Here is a 20,893-nt window from a genome sequence, read left to right on the forward strand (position 1 = left end):
GTTACAGGGCGGCAGTTTTACCACTGCGCCACCAGGGGCTCTTACATATGAGGCTTTTAACTCAGTGAATATAATTTTCCATGTTAACATTTTGGCAGCGCTTCGCCACCTCAGTGCTGTCATTCTAATGCAGAACAAGGTACGTTTTGTGGGGCTTTCTGCACAAACACAACAGCAACACATTTTGACTATGAATCAGTTCACATGTAAGTATCAAAATTAAATGAACTTTATTGGCAGCTTCTTAGTTCTGTGTTTAGAAGAAAACAGTCAGTTCACTTTCCCAAAATACTTCAATTTTCCTGCAGGATCTGGAATTATCTGTGGGGGCAAAAGTGAACATAATCTAAACCCAAATGATCTAATACTTTTATTATACACAGACACAAACATACACACATGAGTGGTATAGCTAAGATAGTAAGCCCTGTGTTGATTAAAGGGTGTGTATTAGCCATACCTGCCCTGAGATATTTGCCTAAATTAACATCTGTATCCAAATGCCCAAGGATACTTACAGCTCTTCTTTTGACCACCACATTCTCATAGCATCTTCAGGTTTGATCTAAACACATGTAGAAGGCATGACTACAGATGTTAATGTGCTTTGGTGCACTTTGATTTGAGTGACTGAATTTTGAATATATTAATTCCTAAGACATATATCCTGTTCCTCTTTCAAAAGAGAGAGAGAATGCATGACATCTAACAAAATCCATGAAATACATAATTTTATAAGCTACTTGAGCACTATACATTTGGTCAGTGCCTATTTAGCCCAACTACAATGGACCACAGATGTACTAAAAAACAATTATAAATTTAAAATATTAGGTAAGTGTCTTTACATCATTGCCTTTCCCATTAAAGACTACTCTTGTCATGCAGGGAGGCATTACAACATAATCATTGTTGGTTGGTAGAAACAGAATGCCAAAAGCAAACTCTAATCACTGCTAGCTTTTAAAGCTCTTTCAATCATTACTGTCTGTGAACAAAGGACAAATTTACTAGAAATAGTGACAGGGATTCTAATGTGTGCACACAAAATTCTTTAACACATACACCAGGGGAAAGGGGAATGGATTTCCCCCTTTGCCTGCATGACTTTTTGGGGGTGGGGAACATGGGGAGGGGGGCAATAGAATAGAAGGGGGAATCTGAAAAGCCTCGGTGTCTATTTATAGCATAACAGTGGGCCCTTTGTCTTAAAGGCACTACAAAGATGTTCAATTGTTTTAGATTATATTGTGCATCACACACACCAGCAGTTCTGGGGTGGTCCATCTGCAGTCCAGCATGTGGGAAACTGCATTATGCAGGCCACTGCATTCCCTTCATGCCTGTACTGGTCAAATTAGTGGCAAAAAAACTCGTAACAAAATTGATTTTGCTGTTTTGTTACTCTGGAAGTCTGTAATTTTAGAAACAAATGTCAAAGACAACTCCAAAGTGTTTGTGAATCACTCACACTTAATGCTACTTTAAAAACAAACACTAGATCTCTCAATAACCAGCCAAGATGTGGTGTTTACGAACCAAATGATATAATTTGAACCAAATGAAATAAACCAGCAATTTTTTTCTGTCATGTCCTCATAATTTATGACAGAAAAAAATTGCTGGTTACTAATTCTTTTTTGCTTTCTAAAAAATACTTAGCGTTCTAGGACAGAATTTTAATATTGGATTTAGCACAATCTACTATATTGCAAAATCTGCATGGAACACATATCCAACATGCAAATTGTTTTTTCAAAACAATCAGTCTTGATTTTTTCCCCAAGTGAGTAAAATTAAGGAAAACAATATATGTTAGAAAAACTGGGAGAAATAGAAACAACTAGCTGGCCCGAGTGCAGAGCATCTGTACCTCTAGTTCTCCCTTGTTCTGGCCAGCTGCTTCCCACCCCGCAGCCACCGCTGCTTTCGCTCCCCGCCCCCCGGCCGCCACTTTGGCTTGCTCCCCCCGGCCAGCCGGCCGCCTGCCCGTTCACTGGCCTGATGTTCCCCACTACCGTTACTTTCCTCTCCCCCTCCCCTCACTCATGAACTCTCATGAGAGCTGCCACACATGGTATTAGCCATGGGTACGTCTTAGGGAATTATATATACAGAATTGCAAAACTGTATACACTGGCTTCCTTGTGCTAGAACACTTGCAGGTGGTAGAGGAACCAATTAGTGCTGCTAAGAAGTAATTGAGAAATGCTAACATATGAGTAAAAGTTGGCAAGTGAAACTTCATGGGCTGACAGGCCTTAAATGCCGTTACTTCAAAGAAGGCGGGAGGGTGATGAGAAACATAGGGTATATGTAAAATGTTGCAGAGGTCTCTGGGTAAATTTTCATTTCATGCAAGGCAACCAGTTAGGTTGCAAGCAGCTCTCAAGTCTCCTTCTACATGGCTATTGACTTGCTGGTGACACTGCACATGCAACACAAGCATTTTTTTTTTAAAGAGTGCAACAATAGTTCTTTCTCAAAATATAGCATGCATATAAACACCAACTTACCGTTTCACTACCTGGTTTCCAACCAGCAGGGCAAACTGAAATGGCAATGAAAGGCGCCATTAATCTGGAGGCAAATAACCCTGGCTTGCTATTCATGTTCTGTGGATTAGCCTACTGGCGCCAAGCATCTATTACCAAGATGACAAAAGCATCAGTATTCTGCAAGCACAAATATGATGGGGTGGCTGAAACATTCTTGGCCTACATAGAATGAAGTTGGGATTGGAGAGAGGCTGAAAACTTTTCAGTTTCATAATCAGTACCAGGATCCAGGCATTACTATTAACTATAAAGTCTGCTTTAAATGTGTTGATGTCTTGCTTTCAGTCCAACAATGACTTGGCTAAACATCAAACAGCCTTGGCTTGTCTACTTGCTAGCTAGAAGAATTCTTGTTTTTGTGAACAAGCAACTGAATCTTTAACCTCCTAGCTTAAAATTTGGTTATACTAAACATAGATTTGTCTATATTCAAGGTCTACTTGTGTACAGTTGATCACATGACTTAACCCTAATGCAACCTAACTCAGTGGTAGGGATATGCACGGAACTGCGGTCCGGCACAGGTGTGGGGGGCCCTTTAAGGGCGGGGGAAAGTGTACTTACCCCCCCCCCACTGCGTTTCCCCCGCCGGCGCATTTGTTTGGAAAAGCTTTTGGGGCTACCAAAAAGCCTTTTGTGCGTGTGCACGTTGCGCGCGCACGTCACGTCTCTGCAACTCACGGAGACGTGACGTGCGCACGCGCAAAAGGCTTTTTGAAGCCTTTTGCCGACGACTGGGGGAAGGGGCGGCAGGGAGGTATCCTGCTGCCCCAAAAGCTTTGGCGGGGGAAATGCGGGCACCGGCGGGGGAAACGCGGGCGCTGGCGGAGGGGTAAGTACACCCTCCCCCGCCCTTAAAGAGCCCCCCACACCTATGCTGGACCGCTGAACCGCCCTCATGTCCGGACTGATCCGGAGGCCTTCAGAATGGCCTCTGGACCGGTCCAGGCTCATCCCTACTCAATCGTTGCAGTAGCTTGTTTCCAAATATGCTGAAGGAACACAGTATTTGTAACAACGCAAAATGTATGCAAGCAGAAAGTGCACTTAACGGCTCTTTTAGTTTTAACAAACTAATTTAAAAGTGGCCACACTATTAAAATAAACACCCTGTTTTTGTTGTTGAGAATCAGAATGTGTCCTGAATTAAAAATAGTAAGCAATATCAAAATACGTAGATGTAAAGGTAATTAGGGAAACAAAATGTCATTCATCACACTCTACACAAACTTATTTGCTTTAATTACCAACTTCCCAAGCAGAAGAAGAAAATAACTCCTGCTACTTAATCTGCAGGGGAATCAGGGCAAACCAGAGTATAGTCAAAGTACAAGTCTTAAAAGCTGATTAGAGATTGAGTGGTACAACTCATCTTGAAACAGGGTAGACTGATTTAAATCAAGGCAATTTCAATCATCAAAAGCAAAAAAGCTGATTTTAAATCCGCAATTTAAATGGGGGGGAGCCCATTATTTAAATACTTCCTAAATACAAGTACACACAACTTGGTTGCTATAGCCATAAAAACATATTGAAGCTATTCTCACGAGCAGCAAAAACCGGACTAGGGAAGCCCAGCCCGGTTTTTGCTGCTTGTGAGAACCCCTGGGATGTGTGGCTCCCGGGGGTGAGCCTGCTTATGTAGCCCGCCACTTACCCCAGGTTTTGGGCGAGAGCATGCCCAAACATTGGTTTAACTGATTGTGTGTCAGCTGCAGTTGATTGCAGCCATGGCAGACACACTCGGGGTGCTCCCAGTAATGCAATGTGGTCCATTATTGGGGCTCCAGGGAGTGGGAGCCCCAATAATCAGCACTTCCCTGAACCTGACCCCTGGAGCGGCCAGGCGAGGCATGGGTGGCCCGCAGGAGAGCCTCCTCCCGCCCAGCGACATCCTTCTGATCACCTGCGGGGAGGTAAGGGCCTTTGGGCTTCCTACCTGCAAGAGAGTAGCCCTTCTCACTGATCACGAGAAGGGCTTCATTGAGTTGTATCTTAAGCTGTTCTGTCAATGGAAGGCACTGAAAATAGGAGTGATTTTCACCAATCCCTCCTTCCTTCAGCTCAATCCCCACCCGCCGCCAAATCTATTGTTGAGGATTGGGGGACCCTCCAGAGCAGCAAGTAGCTAAGAAGGGGAAAAGAGAGGTAAGAGAAAAATCCCCCCTCTCACTTGCACAAACTGTCATTTGTTCATAGAAGACAGTTAGGATATAACCCAATGATTTTATGTTTGTTCATTCTGACAACTGGGCTTTGCATCTCATTGTTGCACTGATTATATTTGCCACATTTTTTAACTTTTTTACCCAGGGAAGCAAAAAACATGACTGTTTTACTTGCAAGCATGAAAGATTCTTGAACAGATGCTGATTGGTACCAACACTAGAACATGTTCTTCCCAGTGTTCCTTTCTGTTTTAGTCTGCCTTTTAAACTACTCTGTCTCTCCTCCCCCACCAGATAGTTACTGGGAAGATCAGTATTCTCCATGAAATGGAAGGTAAGCCTCTTTTAATTGGTAAGCGGAGTTACAAATATGCTGACTCTGAGCTAGTTTCAGAGACTAGGTGATTACTAGACATAAATTGGGAGTCTATGGTCTCCCCGATGGCCGAGTGGATGATATCTCTGCCAACATGCCGCATCTTCCTGGCCCCCAATATCAAGCCATGATATAAGTACATAGCATACTACATTGTATGACAAAGACCAAGGTCTTGCTTGACAAAAGAAAGCAGTGAGCTCTTTCTCACAATCTGTGAGAAGGGCTCGAAGGGGAGGAAGCCTCAAAAAGCTTACCTCCCTTGCATACGATCTTCTGCTTGTTGCTGGGCAGCAGGACTGACTGCCCAGCAGTGTTCTCTCCAACAGGGATTCCCAGATGACTACAACTCCTAAAATCCCCAGCCAAAGGCCATTGCAGCTGGAGATGCTGGGAGTTTTAGTCAACAACATCTGCGAACACTGCCGCCCAGATGATTGTTGGCTTCTGCCAGTAGCTCTGAGGGTCAGGGTGCTGGGACATGTTGCCCTGCCCCTCTGAACTCCCACAATGTGCCATGCAAGTGAGCAGTGCATTATGGGGATCTCCCCGCCAAGCCAGCTGGGAGCCCTGCAGTTGGCCAGCCCCAGCTGGGGCTGGCAGATGATTAGTAAAATGGGGTTAGGAGAGCACTTGCTCTCCTAACCCCGTTTAAGAGGGTGGCTCCAGAAGCGGGTTTGCCGCTGAGGTACCGCCAGGATCAGGCACAATCCTGGCTTCCTTAGCCCAGTTTTGCCTGCCCATGTGAATAGCTTCAGTGTTTCATAAGAAGGCCAGAAGTTCAATTTTAAAGGATTATGCGGTCATTCACACAATAAAAAATTGTGTTCTACCTGGGTTTGGGAGCTGTGTGTGCTCCCAATTTTTGGTTGTGTGGAAGCAAGGTAAGAGGAAAACCTGGTAGAAGTGATTGTGAAGAAGAAAGGTAGGAGGAAAAGCTGCCCAGGTCTCCACCTACCTTGCTTCCACACAATCCCTTCCACCAGGGTCTTCCTCTTACCTTGCTTCCAACACAACTGAAAATTGGGAGCACACAATTGGGAGCTCCCAAACCCAGGTAGAACACAACTTCTGATTGTGTGAATGACCTCTATATATTTGCATTTAAAATTTGAGTTTCATTTAAACTATGCTCTTTTAAAAAAGAAAGTTATAGATGTATTTAAAAAAAAATCTTTAAAATAGATTTTTATCCACCCTATCCTGAGCGAGATGTGGATCACAGGAACATAGGGAACATATCGCCTTATACAGAGTTTGACCCTTGGCCCATCTAGTTCCGTATTCTCTATCCTGACTGACGGCTCTCCAAGGTTTCAAGCAGGAATCTTTCCCAGCCCTAACTGGAGATGCCAGGGATTGAGTCTGGGATCTTTTGCATGCAAATGAAGAAGATGCTCTACCACTGAGCTACCGTCCCATCTCCATAGCTCATTAAAAGTCTGGCATGGTCAACTTACTGATTGGCTTGTGACCTCCTTGCTTCTTGGTTGGCTTGTTATCCTACAGATCATGTATTGTCATGGGCAACTGTGTCCCATTGGCGGGGGGGGGGGGGGAGGACACAATAGGAGAGAATTTCAAATTCAAAATGTATTGAAAGGGACTGGGAGGCAGCAAGAGAGAGTGAGAGCCCTTATTCTGTGCCACTCTTGAAGGAGAGAATACACCAGGACAGGAGGAAGGAAGATTTGATTTTGTGATTTTCTTTTCTCAGCACTGCTTATAATATGCTGTGGTATTGCTGTTATAACCATCTGGTTTTGCTGGATTTCAGATTGACAAAGGCAGAACTTGGGTGACTGCCTTCCTTGAATTGTGGTTTGTTTTGTTTGTGAGACAGTGTTGTGGCAAGAAATGGACAGGAGCAACTCTCTGTGTGTTTAACATTTCTTGGTGATTGCTGAGTTCCATGTCTGGCCTTGAGACTGACTTTTGCATCTGCTCTACAATCTGCATTGCAAGGTGTACTGCGTCAAAATGCAGCTAAAGTTGCTCTAGTTGAGCTTATGTCTATGCTTGCTGCTAAGTAAGGGTGCTGCTGTGGCAGTTGTTGCAATGCTAGGCAGTAATGTAAGGAGTCATAATAGTGTGTGGGAGCGCAACTTGTGCCAACAATGTTACTGTAGCTCAGAAACTGTGGCTGGCAGTGGATTCTGGATCAGTCTGATTCTTTTTTGGCCATTTTTGGACTATGTTTGAAATGCGTGTTCTGTGTTGGGAGGGACAGATTCCCTTTTACTGTGTGCTTTTGCAGAGCTTTTCAAGGCAGGATTGCAATGTGAAACCTGGGTGCATGCACTGTGTGAGTGCAGCTTGTTATTGCCATAGGGAACAATGGGGAACTCGAAACACCCCACTGTTCCTCATGGGTAGCTCCTAGGAATACCAAAATGGGTTAGGTGATAGCACATGACGGTTCCTACTACTGAATCCACAAAAGAAATGGGCAAGTGGGCGATTTTTAATTTTTTAAAAACCTTTCCCACAAACCCCCATAGGATCCTGTTTATTTTTAACAATATGCCCAATCACTTAGCAGCTATAAATATATATTTCAATCAGGTGAGACAACACTTTAGAATAATTCTTGATGTTTAACTACTTAAGGGGAAAATACCTTCTCCATGTGTGTCAGTGTACTGGAATGCTTGTACTAAACGAAGCGTCTCGTCTACAGATCTGCCCACAGGAAGATCATTCATTGTTATTTGTCGAAGAACTTTCTTGTCATCAATAATGAAAAGACCTCTGTGAAAACATAAGATAAGTGAACAAGAGTTATGGTAATCTGCTCATTCTACCCAGAAGACATCTGTGTCTGCTACACTCCTGCAAGTATAACACATTTCTTTTAATTTTTTTTAACTCCACCTTTCATGCACAATGCTTCCCAAGGCGAAGAGGCATTAAAACAATATATCTAAAAAACTTTAAAAACCAGGTTGCTTACCTGTAACAGATGATCTGGAAGTGGTTCCATACATTCATAAGTAGTGGGTTTTGCGCCTGCGCAGATCAGCTTCGGGCAGAATTAGTTAGCTCCTCACGACGCCGGCAACCGCCGCCTGCACGTGACTGCAGTACCCTCTAGCGGTGGTTGGGCGTCTTCTCCCTCAGTTTCTTGATGACCTGACATGGTAAGTTGACACTGTTACTACAAGTTGATGGCCCAGTGACTTGCTGGTATGTTGCGGGGCTGGACGGGCGGGTTTTATGAATGTATGGAACCACTTCCAGATCATCTGTTACAGGTAAGTAACCTGTTTATCTGGATAGTGATTCCAAAATTCATAAGTAGTGGGTGAATCACGAGCTGCCATGATGGTGGTGGGCATGCGTCGCAAGTCACTGTAACACCCGCTTAGGACAGCCAGACCAAATTCCGCAGCAACTGCATTCCACAGATCTATGGCATAGTGCTTGACAAATGTCTGATGAGATGACCATGTAGCCCCTGTACAGATATCACTGAAGCGAATGCCTGCCAGATATGCAGCCGAATGTGGCATACGCTCTTGTCGGATGCGCTTTAATGGAGGCCGGAGGCTGCTGACCCTGCTGGTCATAAGCCATTTTTATCAGCTCCACTAACCAGGAGGACAATTTCTGGCGCGTCGGAGAACAGCTCTTGCATTGTCCCTGCAAATTCACAAACAGATGTTGTGTCCTCTGAACATGGAGAGTGGCTTTTAAGTAGTAGAGCAGTGCCCTATGGACATCTAGGGAATGCATCGCCCTTTCCTATGGATACGATGGACTCCTGAAAAAGGTAGGAAGTACAACCTCAGTATTTAGATGAAAATCTGTCACAATTTTAGGCCTGAACTCTGGATCCAGACGCATCACTACATGGTCCGGATATATCTTTGTATATGGTTCATCAATACGGAGTGTCTGCAATACACTCACGTGCTTAGCTGTAGTAATTGCCACCAAAAAGAGTGTCTTAAGGGTCACGAGTTTCAGTGGTGCCTCAGCAAGGGGCTCAAACGGAGCCTCAATCAGAGATGAGAGGACCAAAGAAAGACTCCATTTGTCCGTTGGAAGCCTCACTGGTGGATATAGGTTATTAATTCCTCTCATAAAATCCTTACATCTTGGATGGGTGAACACAGTCTTTCCATCCCATCCATCATGGCGAGCCGATATCGCAGCCATGTGCACTTTTATGGAGACGTTAGCCAAACCACTTTGTTTCAGAGTGGTCAGGTAGAGCAAAACTGATTTCAGGCTAGCCTCCTTTGGATCAAATCCCTTGGCAGCAGCATACGTGCAGAATCTGCGCCATTTAGCCCTGTAATTACGCCTGGTGGACATTTTCCTGGTAATCAGGAGGATCTTCCTTAGAAGCCTATCCTCCATGCGGTTAGACTCAGCACACCCAGGATGGGGTGCAACAAGGTGCCTTGGTCTTGTGACAGTAGATCTGTCCACAGGGGTAGTCTCCTGAACTTGCCCCGGGATAGTCTGAGTAGCTGTGTGAACCATGGCTGTCTTGGCCACCATGGAGCCACTACAACTGCTTGTGTTTTGTCGTGCAGGAGTTTAGCAATTACCCTGTGCAACAGGGGCGTCAGCGGATAGGCATAGAACAGCCCCTGGCTCCAAAGAAATTGAAAGGCATCACCTTTGGACCGCAGTCCCACTCCCATTCTGGAGCATTACTGCTCGCATTTCGCATTTCCCGCGGTTGCGAACAGATCCACCTGTGGCTGCCCCCAGGACATGAACAGTTGTCGTATCAATGCAAGATGCAGTTCCCACTCGTGTTGCTGAAGTAGGAGATCCCTGCTTAGGGAGTCTGCCAGACAATTCAATGTCCCCTTGATGTGTATAGCGACGGGATAGATTCTGCGCAGGATACACCAATTCCATAGCTGGAGGCTGAGACTGCAGAGGGATCTGGACACTGTCCCTCCTTGCTTGTTTACATAAGCGATGACTGTTGTATTGTCCATGGCCGTTGTATTGATGCACCAGCCGATCACCTGTGCCTGAAATGCCACCAAGGCCTTGAATGCTGCCAAGAGCTCTAGGAAATTTATGTGCAGCAAACGCTCCTTTGGGGTCCAGCGACCCTGTACTCTGTGATGGAACAGGTGGGCACCCCAACCCAACATCGAGGCATCGGTAGTCAGCAAGATTGTAGGCCGAGGGGGTAGGAAAGGCATGCCCTCCAACATGTTCCCCTCCCTTGTCCACCAGTCCAAGGAGGACAGGATGTGTTCCGGTAGTGTGACCTGCTTGGTCTGGGGTTCCTACCACAAGTGATACGCTTTGAGAAACCAGGCCTGCAATTTGCACATTCTGAGTTTCGCATAATGGAGCACTGTGGTACAAGACACCATGAGTCCGAGCAGCATCTGCATCTTCTGTGCGGTTTGTGCTGGCTTCTTTTGAAAGCCCTAGATGATCTCCCGAATGCATTGGAAGCGCTCCACAGGTAGAAATGCTTTCTGTTTCACCATATCCAACTGTGCGCCGATATATTTTAGACATCGTGATGGTTCCAGGAACGACTTCTCCCAATTGATCTGGATGCCTAAACTCACCAAAAGGCAAGTCACCACCTTTACGTCCCATAACAATAGTTCCTGTGACTTGGCTGTCAGAAGCCAGTCGTCCAAATAAGAATACACCAACAGCCCCTGGGTCCTTAGGTAAGCTATTATCACTGCCATGCATTTTGTAAACACCCTTGGGGCAGTGACGAGTCCAAAGGGCAACATGTTGTACTGAAAGATCTCCGTGCCCATTGTGAAGCGGAGTTACTTGCAATGGGTCTCCTGAATTCCGATATGGAAGTACGCATCCTTCAGATCACGCGATGCAATCCATTGCTCCTCGTGGAGGAGTGGAAGGATGGCTTGCAGCGTTGTCATCCTGAACTTCTGTACTTCGATGTATTGGTTCAACCCACGGAGATCTATTATTGGTCTTATCCCCCCATCGTGTTTGGGGATCTGAAAATACCGGGAATAAAATCCTGTCTGGCCTAGAGCCCACTGCACCAGTGATATAGCTCCCTTCAGCAAGAGCTTCTGCACCTCGTCCTGCAGCACTGGCGTCTCGGGACTGTACCATATCCCAAGAAAAGGCGGGTACTCCTTGAACCCCATAGCCCGTCATGACTATGCGAAGAACCCACTGGTCGGATGTTATATGGTGCCATGCTTGGGCATGGCTTGCCAGTTTGATGGTCTCTCTGGCTGAACACAAGGAGATGGTAGTCCTTGGGCTGATGTTCCTTGGAGTCTTTAATTTGAGGTTGCAGTGGTGTGCAGTCAGGCCCTGACGCAGATCAAAGCTGCTGCTTGGCTTGTGAGGCCCTTTTAGCACGGCCCGACTGGGCCACTCTGTTTCTTGGGTAGTAAGGTTTCTTGTTACTGTTATTGTATCGTTGGTAGGGGCACCGGAAGTCCCTACGGTCAGATTGGCGATAGGAAGACTGTTTTCGTGGGCAGTGATTATATGGTTGGTACCTGGTAGCAGATGTAGAATAACATGTGTTTGTAAAGGAGTGTGCCGTAATTCTAGATTTTTTCCACTGCTCCATATTCTCGTCAGTCTTGTCGGAGAAGAGACCTTCTCTATCAAAGGATAAGTTCTTGATGCGGTCCTTCATGTCTGGTTGTAGGCCTGTCGCTCTCAACCAGGCATGTCTCCTCAAAATAATGGACATGGTTAATGTCCTTGACTCTGATTCCGCCAAATGTTTCACATTCGCCAACTGCTGACGGGTTGCGGCAGTGGTTTTAGCAAACACTAACTCAAAGTTCTTTACAAATTCACCTGGTTCCAAGCTCGCTCGCTGGTCAAACAAAGCCTCCCAAAGGGAATGAGTATATTTCGCCAGACAAGCGATGTAATTAGCAATCTTTATAGACAAGCAGGCTGTGGAATATGCGCGCCTGCCTAAAGCATCTAACTTATGGCCCTCCTTATCGGCCGGTGTCGTCACTTGCCACCTTTGGATGTGGTAGCACAATCCACCACCAAAGAATTAGGCGATGGGTGATGTATAAGGTAACAGTTTTCGTCCTCCTGGATTCGGTACAACGGCTCCAGTTGTTTAGAGGTGGGCGCCAATGTCTGAAGCACCTCCCATGCCAGTTTTGCTGCCCTGGTAATATGAGGTAGCATGGGTATAAACACAGGCTGAAGCCCGGTAGCCAATTTCATCATATTATACACCGGATCCTCCAAATCTGTAATTGTTTCTTTGAGGTGTAAACCCAACACTCACACCATCTCTGCCACCTGTTGGTGGTACCCCATCCTTCCGTTCCATTGGGTCCAGCTCTGAAGATTCCAAGGTGTAGTCATCACCATCACTGTCATCATCCCCATCTGAGGACACAGCATCTGGAATCAGTTGTGGTAGAGTGGCAGGTTGTCTTGACTGCACAGCTGTCTGCCACAGCTGCGGTCCTGGAGGGAGAATTAACTGTGGCGTAAAACTGGTCTGGAGTGATACATCCCGATGAGGCAGCGGGGCACTGGTCTGAAGTGACACAGAGCATCGAGAAGCCAGTGGTTGGCTGGTCTGAATGGCTGACTCCGCGTGTTGTACCTACGGAACAGATGTTTGTAGTGCAGCTTCCGTTCTTGATGCCATGATGGGGGCTCTTGTTCCCTCTCCCTTAGCCACAGAGAGAAAAGGGAGTACTCCTCCCCAGTCACTAAGTAGGAGTCCCCCGCCCCCAGCCACCACGGGGCAGAAGTCCAGTGACTGGAGTGCCCTTCAGCGAAAGGGATGGGGTCCTAGGTACTCCCAAGATATCAGCACCTTGAAATCCTGTAAATGTCTCCGTGGAAGGCATGCTCTCTTCCAAGCGTAGCAGGTGAACAAGGCGAGTGGCACCCTGGTCCTGTGACTGCACGCATCTTGCATGTTCCTGCAGAGGAATGATCTGTTCAATAAAGTCCTGTTGTTCTTCCTCGAATTCGACATCGGCATCAAGCACCGTGTCCACAATTACTGCCACCGTCTCCTCTACCCTAGCTGCTTTCAATGTCAAGGTAGTTTTCGGGTTAGAGGTAGAGCTCGAAGTGGCTGAGGTCTTAGATGTCGACGTCGACACAAGTGCGCCCGCCACCGATGTTGTTTGTGGTGCCAACGATGGCTCCATTCGGCAGTCCCTCGATGTCGAGGTTGAATCCGAAAGCCTCTCCTTGGGATTCAAATGTGATTCTCCCAACACCGAGCGCCCTCTATGCACTGTGCTACGGGAGGTGCACAGCACTGACAGTGACTGCCTTGGTGTAGGCGCCGGGGACAAAGACACCGCTCGATGTCGAGACATCTGAAGGGTCTGAAGGCCCGTAGGTGAGGGTGTGTGTACCTCAACCTGTGCATGGCGCTCCTTATGCCTATGCTTAAGTTTTTTTCGTAAAGGCTCTGTTGCCGAAGTGCCGCCCTTCCTCTTAGGACTGGCCCGTGGGCCTTCCGGTTTCTTAAAGAGTTCCTTGTCTCTTGAGGCCGAAGTAGAGAGTTTAGTCGTTGAAGCCGAGTTCTTAGACGACGAAGATCTAGCCGTTGACAAACTCTCTCTCCCAGCCGGGAGCGTGAGGGCCTTCTTAGGCAATAATGCCTCTTCTAACAATTATACTTTAAGGCGCGCTTCACGATTTTTCAATGCCTGTTTGTTAAAAGTCGCGTAGACGGAACATTGCTTGGTATCGTGCGCCTCCCCCAAACAAAACAAACAAAGAGTATGTCCATCAGTTGAGGGAATTCCTCCACAGCAATTCCCACACCGTTTAAAGGTAGTCTTTTCCTTACCATGTCTTGCCTTTCCAGACATGTTTTAGCAGAGAGTAGTCGTATGGTCCAAGGTTACAAGGGAGAGAGAGAGAGAGATGCCGAGTCCAAGGTAGAGAAAGAATCGTCCAAGTCCATTCCAAGAGTCGTTTTCCAAAAGACAGAAACACACCAAGTCCAAAGGTTTAAGCAGTAAGAATAGTCAAAGTCCGTTCCAAACTTCAGAGGGTCAAATTGGTAAAGAGATAAACTTTATCCAAGGAGCAAACTGATCAGAGGACTGATCGCTATGGCGGTCAGAAAGAAACTGAGGGAGAAGATGCCCAACCGCCGCTAGAGGGTACTGTAGTCACATGCAGGCGGCGGTTGCCAGCATCGCGAGGAGCTAACTAATTCTGCCCAAAGCTGATCTGCGCAGGCGCAGAACCCACTACTTATGAATGTTGGAACCACTATCCAGATCTGTACTTTATTCCACAATATGCCTGAATTATGCACACCACTGAATCACTGAAATGACTACAGTATTTGCTAATCCAAATGTAAGGACTGTATACTTGAACCTTTTTCTCTCCAATAGGCCAAATATTGTTTTTTCCTAAAACAAGACCTTGAGTGCTTAGTTTAATAGTTTTTATACAACGTAACACAGTTTTGATACATCATGTAATACGAGAAACATGGCAACAGTCTTCAGTCTCATGCCACAGCAGGAAACGGAACAATGAAAATCTTACCTAAGAGCATGGCCTTGGTCCTCCAGATAAACTCCATAATCTTTTGAAATCTGGTGTGTCAAATCTGAAAGAAGTGGTATCTTTATTGGTCCAAGTCCCCCTTGTTTTCGTGGAGTATTAATCCTATTGCAATTTTAAAAAGATAGTCTCCTTCAATAGGAAATATTTCAACATAGCTTCAGTTAAATAACTTATCAACAATCAGACATTTTTTCTTCAAAAGTACATGTTACCAACACTATGAATTAAATTTTATCCATTAGATAAAACTAAAAGAAAAATACTATTTATTTATTATTATTAATTGAATTTATATACTGCCTAGTATAAAAATCTCTAGGCGGTTTACAAAATTAAAACATACAATATAACACATCTAAATCTATTTAACAACAGACTGAGTGCCATGTCAGAGTCTCACTGTTAACTTAAATCGTTTTGTAAGAATAAGTATTACTTTATTGCTTCATAGATATTAAGATCTCTTATTTTAGCACTCAGTTATTAGTTTGTTGAGGAAACGTCACAAATGTTAAACCTATAAATGATACATTTCATTCTAATACTTTTATTCAGATACTTGGCTCTCCACGCCACCTGCTCCTGCACATGCTGCTCCGCAGTTTCCTGTCACCCATTTCCTCTACCCATATACTGGTGTGTCCTGTAAATGAAGAGCTGTGACATACGACAGCTGCAAAGGAAACATCCAGACTATTTCCGCTCATGCAAGTCTTAGTCTGGATGCTGCTCAGTATGCACAAGTGTCCAGTTGCACTGGGCCTTATGTTTTCTGACAATATGACTACTTCTGGCTATAAGGTCTTAAGAGCCAGCCACCAATGATGTGCAGAAACCAAAGAAAAACAAAATGACATACCATGCCAAGTGAGTGAAGTGCGAGTCCACAGAACAAGCTACGAGTTCAGTGTTTATTGCTCTGAATTGTTCAATTCTGTCACTGAAGGCAATTATCTCCGTTGGACACACAAATGTGCTAGTATTTTAGAAAAAGAGAAATATTAAACTCTAAATTTCTCAGAGCTAAAAATAAAAGTTTCCTACTTTACTACATCACTAATGCACAGATGAACTGCTTTCTGAAATTAGTACAAAAACATTTGTTATTCTATTGCAACTCTTCCCTTTATTAGGAAACTAACATCCTATTTTAAACACTTCTGCCAGTGTGTCTTCTTGTCATATGTAATATCCCCACATGCCAAAATAATTATGTATCTTCTGACCTGCTAGCACAGCTGTTGGTAAGACATCCTAAGCACTTGTGTGGCATAGCAAGTGTAAGCATTATACAACTAGATACAACATTTAAAGTCTGCAGATAGTAGGCAGGATCTACATTATTTTGTGTACTAGGATACCATCTGAATTCCCATCCCTTTTAAGAAACCAATGGACTACACGCACCTCTTGCTATGCTGAGAAATGGCACGTCAACAGTAGTATTTATCAAATTTGTACAACGCCCCAAACTTTCATCTCTGGGCGGTTAACAATAGCATAAAACAAGTTAAAAACACATACAAAAAACTTAAAACAATTTAACAATAAACCAGAGATTAAAACCTAAAAAAATTTAGGAAGCTGAGAAAGCTTGGGCGAAAAGATGGGTTTTCAGGTGTTATTTTGAAAATTGCCAGAGATGGGGAGGATCGTATCTCAGCAGGGAGCGCATTCCACAATCTCGGGGCAGCGACCGAGAAGGCCCGTCTCTGTGTAGCCACCAAATGAGTTGGCGGTAACTGGAGATGGACCTCCTCAGACGACCTCAATGGGTGGTGGGGCTTGTAGTGAAGAAGACGCTCTCTTAGATACCCAGGGCCTAAGCTGTTTAGGGCTTTATAACTAGCACTTTGTATTTTGTCCATAAACCTACTGGCAGCCAGTGTAACTCCATCAGTAAAGGAGTAATGTGGTTTATACAAGTGGGGCACCTGCAACAAAATGTTGCTGTGTATCCGGTCCCAACAGAATGTTCCTGTTCATAGGTAACATAGGAAGCTGCCATATACCGAGTAAAACCACTGGTCCATCTAGCTCAGTAGTGCCTACACAGCTTGGCAGCTGCTTCTCCAAGGTTACAGGCAGCAGTCTCTCAGCTCTAGCTGGAGATGTCAGGGAGGGAACAGTGCTTCAGACAGCTCAGAACAGTCTTGTAGCACTGTTTGAGGCTCACAGAGGAATGGGAAGTTTCAGGAAGGAGGAAAATGGAAATCTTTCTCATTCTCACATTTCCGAAACTTTCCCTTGCTATGGTGTAGAGTTCTAAAGGGCTCATGTTTGGGACTTGCTGCCACCCCAAATCCTGAGCAGGTGATTGCAAATACTGTACATATATATCTTTTTCTTGAGGGGGGACATATTCTGCAGAGTGGGCAAAGAAAAGGTGACCCTTTCTTCTAAAACAACCTTGAATAGTGCAGGAAGGGTTTTTGTGTTTTGTTTTTTTAACTTCATGTTAACTTTTAACTAAACTTTTTTTAGATTGTGAGCCCTTTGGGGACAGGGAGCCATCTTATTTGTTTATTGTTTCTCTGTGTAGACCACCCTGGGCCATTTTTGGAAGGGCGGTATAGAACTCAAATAAATAAATAAATAAATAACACACACCCCAGATTGGCTTTTTTAAAGCCAAATTTTGGGTTATGGCCCATTTGACTCACGAGTATACCCCTTAGGTTCTGGCCATGCCTACCTTCAGTTATAATGCCTACCTTCTACTAATGCCTACCTTCAGTTATAAGCTGTTATGCCTACCTTCAGTTATAAGCTGTTAGGGATTCAAGCAAGCAAATTCTTTCCACCTGCAACAGACACCTTCAATATTTCAAGTTCTGGAAACTACTGAACGTTTCTCTCTCTTTTAATTTACAAATGAATTTACTACTGCATACCTGAAGAGTATCCTGAGTACTGTCTCTACCTTGTCTGTGGATAGCTTTGTTTCAACCAAACTCAGACACTCAAGTTTGGAATTAAAGGAATGATGATGATACTGAATTTCAAGTTTTCAAAATATTTCACACACATTACCACGGTAAAAAACATGCATTATAGCTGAACACACAACTAAAAATATTAAGTTGCACAAATCCTAAAATAACTTGAGACACCTTAAAGGAATGTAAAGTATTTTTAGCCATCTCAACACTGGAAGCCTTATGCTTGAAAAGAGTAATCCCCCTTTCCAATGTTCAGAGACATACATACATGTGCTACAAAGTTGAAAAATATTTAAAATTATAGCCCGCGGGACTTCTACAGGCAACCGTCCTCCCCCCCATAATTTACATTTTCCATACCCAATAAGCAAATATGTCTTTATTCCTTTGAACTAAAAGTGATTTTCTGCTTAAAAGTGGCAGTTAATATATTATAATTTCTTTAATCAGGAACACTAAAAGTGATTTTCTGCTTAAAAGTGGTGATTAATACATTATAATTTTTTTAATCAGGAACAATATTCTGAAAATATGTAGGTATGTATGCATGTGTATTATGCTTGTAGTAGTTTTACTTACAAGTCAAGAGGATAAAAGAAAAAAACAAGGTATTTCCCTTCATAATCGCTTAACTTCAGCTCTTTAAACTCTCCATTGATGACAGCTGTTCCTTCCCAGTCGGGTGCCGGTTTAGAAACTTCAAATAAATAAATAAAAATAAATTATATATATGTAAAACATACAAATGAGCCAAATACAAACACATGGGGAATTTTTTTTTCAAGTCAAGCCTACTGAATTTTAAAATAATCCACTCTAATTGATAATTCATAGGATAAGCATTGCTTTATAAAACCTTTTTATTTAAACTGTGTACAAGTCTACATAGTTCAACTGACTTTATGTAAACTAATTGTAATTTAGTTTATAAACTGCAATACAGCAAAAATATTCAAATATACTTGTCATGCAGGCCTATTTAGCACATCATAGACCACTGTCAGGAGAAAATTTAAAATCTAAGATGGTGATTAGAAATGAATGGATATGTGTGCATTACAGAATTAGCAACATTAAGAAAATATGCTAACTCTGATCACATTACAAGGGAATAAGCTCCATTCATTTAAATGGACTTGCTTTTACACAATGCACATTTTAGGATTGTAAAGTCTGACCAGAGTAAATTGTAGGCTAAGAAATTGTGGTAAACAGTTAGGAAACTATACTACAATCCTGAAGTCTATGGATGTGAGTCTCTGTGGGGGGAAAAGGTGCTACCCTAATTTTATGTATCAGGGAATCATCAGTGACAGCTATCTAATCTAGATTAGTTCTAATGCATATCACTGAAACCAAAACACAAGTGAAGGTATAAGACTGTGGGTTGAATGAGAGCCCAAGTTTGAAAAGAGGAACAATACAACAAACTGTTCAATTTTCTAATGAAGAAACAGTATAGAATACTATTCTTTCATTTCAGAATAATTTAAACTGACATCTTTTTTTGATCCAAAAACTATAATCTTCATTTAAATTGGATAATAAGAATAACTTTCATTCTCCTTCCTCTCTGCACTTTACACCAATAGGGTTTATCTGACGTGTCCTTTGCTTAAAGTTGTAATCAGCTGAGTATGGGAAAGCAAATGTTTTGTACAAAAGGGAGGTGCTACTCTACTGATTTTTAACCCATTCCCATACTGCTACAGGGGAAAAAATCTCTCAAAATTCCATTTTTTAAAAGAAGTGTAAATGTATTTTTAAAAAGAAACTTTATCCTCTTCCTTTCTGGCAGAAAAGCTTTATACATACCAAAAAGGGAGGGGGGGGTAATGCGCCAATTAAAGGTCCAGATTTATTTTGGTATAAACTTTCCCCACTAGCTCAGGAAAGTTTATGCCACAATAAATCTGTTGGTCTTTAGGATACCACAGGCCTCTTTTTGTTCTTTTCATAATCCAACGCAACTACTCCCCTGCAATCAAGATACTTCAGAATGAAATAATTTTATTTTCCAACATGAGGCTTTCTGCACACACGACGCTCGAAATCTCTCGCTTCCCGACAGTATTAACGCGTCATTACCCTCTCTTGGGAAAATAAAAGAGGAAGGGGGCGGAAAAAGGAAAGGAAAGAAGAAAAACGGATTTCGGAAGCGGGAATAGCCCTGCTGCTGGCTGGAGGGCGTGTGCCCAATGGCAACGGCGAGGAGACTCCGGGCAATACGAAGCGGCAGGGGGGCAACCAGGAAGCGGCCCGTGTGGCAGAAGAGAAGGCAGGGGTTCTCTCTGCTGCCCACCCGGCCTTGGATGGGGAAGCGAGGCCGTAGGGCCGCTTTCAGCCTGCCCTCCGTCCCTCCATGCCTTCCTCCTCCTAGCCCTCGCTCACGGTCGCCTCCCAGTCAGGCCCGGCGGCGGCGCTTTCAGGCACCTACTCTTGGCCTTGCTGAGGTGCAGGGAGTGGTCGGTGGCGGGCATCCGCCCTGCTTCCCCTGGGTACACCTCGCCCCCCGCGTAGTAGTGGCACTTCTCGTCTCCCCAGCCCTGGGTGGCCTCCGCGGCACCCGCCTCGTCGCTCATCGTCGCCGCCAGCAACAGCAGCAACAGCGAGCCCAGGGCCGACCGTCGGGAGGCTGGCGCCGCCAACCGCCACTGGCGTCTCCCCCTCCCCGCGTGGCATTCTTTCCGTGGTCCGCGCGGCGGCAGCCCCTGACCCTCCATGGCCAGCCCAGCAGCAGCAGCAGCAGCAGCAGCCGCCGCACACATCTCGCGCTGGCTTTAGCTCCAGAAGAGAAGAGAGAGAATTGCGGCGCAGCGCGAAAGCCAAGATGAGGAGGCCAGCCGGGGCTGCCTCTTGGGGGCGGGACCGGGCAACCGCCCCACACTCTAGCGCACGCACGGCTGCTGCGCGCGCCTGGCCGCCCGCCCGCCCCTCTCTCAGCACATCACGGCTCGCTGCTGCGCTTTTTTGGCAGAGGCGAGTCTTACTTTCCGGCACTGGCCTCAGAGCACTGTTGGGAGGGTGGCCGCTGCGAAGATAGCACCCGCTGCCCACCGTATCAATTATGTTACCGATAAGGGAAAAAGTCACCCTGAGGGGCTTGTGTGGGCTACTGCAAAACTGGGTGACGGAAACGCCACGTCTTTTGCTCCACTGCAATATAACCAATGAGGTAGTTGCAAATTCAGAACTGCAGGCGCTTTCCAGGACAGCCTCCGTGGCCGTGGCCGTGCCCGTCCCGGCAGCCAGAGAAGCCGAGAAGTATAGGCGCTCCGCCCTTGCGTGTCCCCGCTCCACTACACGCCTGAATGTAACACACGT

The 20,893-nt window shown here is 44.9% G+C and overlaps 1 protein-coding gene across 3 annotated transcripts; it reads right to left on the minus strand.

Moving 5' to 3' along the window:
• Positions 1-207: 207 nt before the first annotated feature.
• Positions 208-20,478, minus strand: PRDX4 (peroxiredoxin 4). Of its 3 annotated transcripts, XM_053309360.1 has the most exons (8): positions 20,007-20,478; positions 18,149-18,266; positions 15,487-15,603; positions 14,607-14,729; positions 7,723-7,853; positions 2,517-2,551; positions 519-565; positions 208-321 (listed from the first exon to the last, which is right to left on the minus strand). In XM_053309360.1, exons 1-8 carry the CDS (start codon positions 20,335-20,337, stop codon positions 318-320), a joined length of 906 nt encoding a protein of 301 aa, XP_053165335.1. In that variant the 5' UTR covers positions 20,338-20,478; the 3' UTR covers positions 208-317. The 3 variants fall into 3 exon arrangements, with proteins under 3 accessions (XP_053165335.1, XP_053165334.1, XP_053165336.1); XM_053309359.1 differs by lacking the exon at positions 519-565 and having other exon boundaries at positions 20,007-20,475; XM_053309361.1 differs by lacking the exons at positions 208-321; positions 519-565 and having other exon boundaries at positions 2,513-2,644; positions 20,007-20,476.
• Between the last annotated feature and the right edge of the window lie 415 nt (positions 20,479-20,893).

Source organism: Hemicordylus capensis, chromosome 3 (genome assembly GCF_027244095.1).
Source record: "Hemicordylus capensis ecotype Gifberg chromosome 3, rHemCap1.1.pri, whole genome shotgun sequence".
Classification (NCBI taxonomy): Eukaryota; Metazoa; Chordata; class Lepidosauria; order Squamata; family Cordylidae; genus Hemicordylus; species Hemicordylus capensis.

Coding starts and splice junctions, on each gene's coding strand:
- PRDX4 (XM_053309360.1), bottom strand. CDS start 20,337: ATGTGTGCGGCGGCTGCTGCTGCTGCTGCTGCTGCTGGGCTGGCCATG. Junction 15,604..18,148: donor TTCTTTTATCCTCTTGACTT/GTAAGTAAAACT, acceptor CTAAAATACTAG/CACATTTGTGTGTCCAACGG. Junction 2,552..7,722: donor CACTGACACACATGGAGAAG/GTATTTTCCCCT, acceptor TTGCCATTTCAG/TTTGCCCTGCTGGTTGGAAA.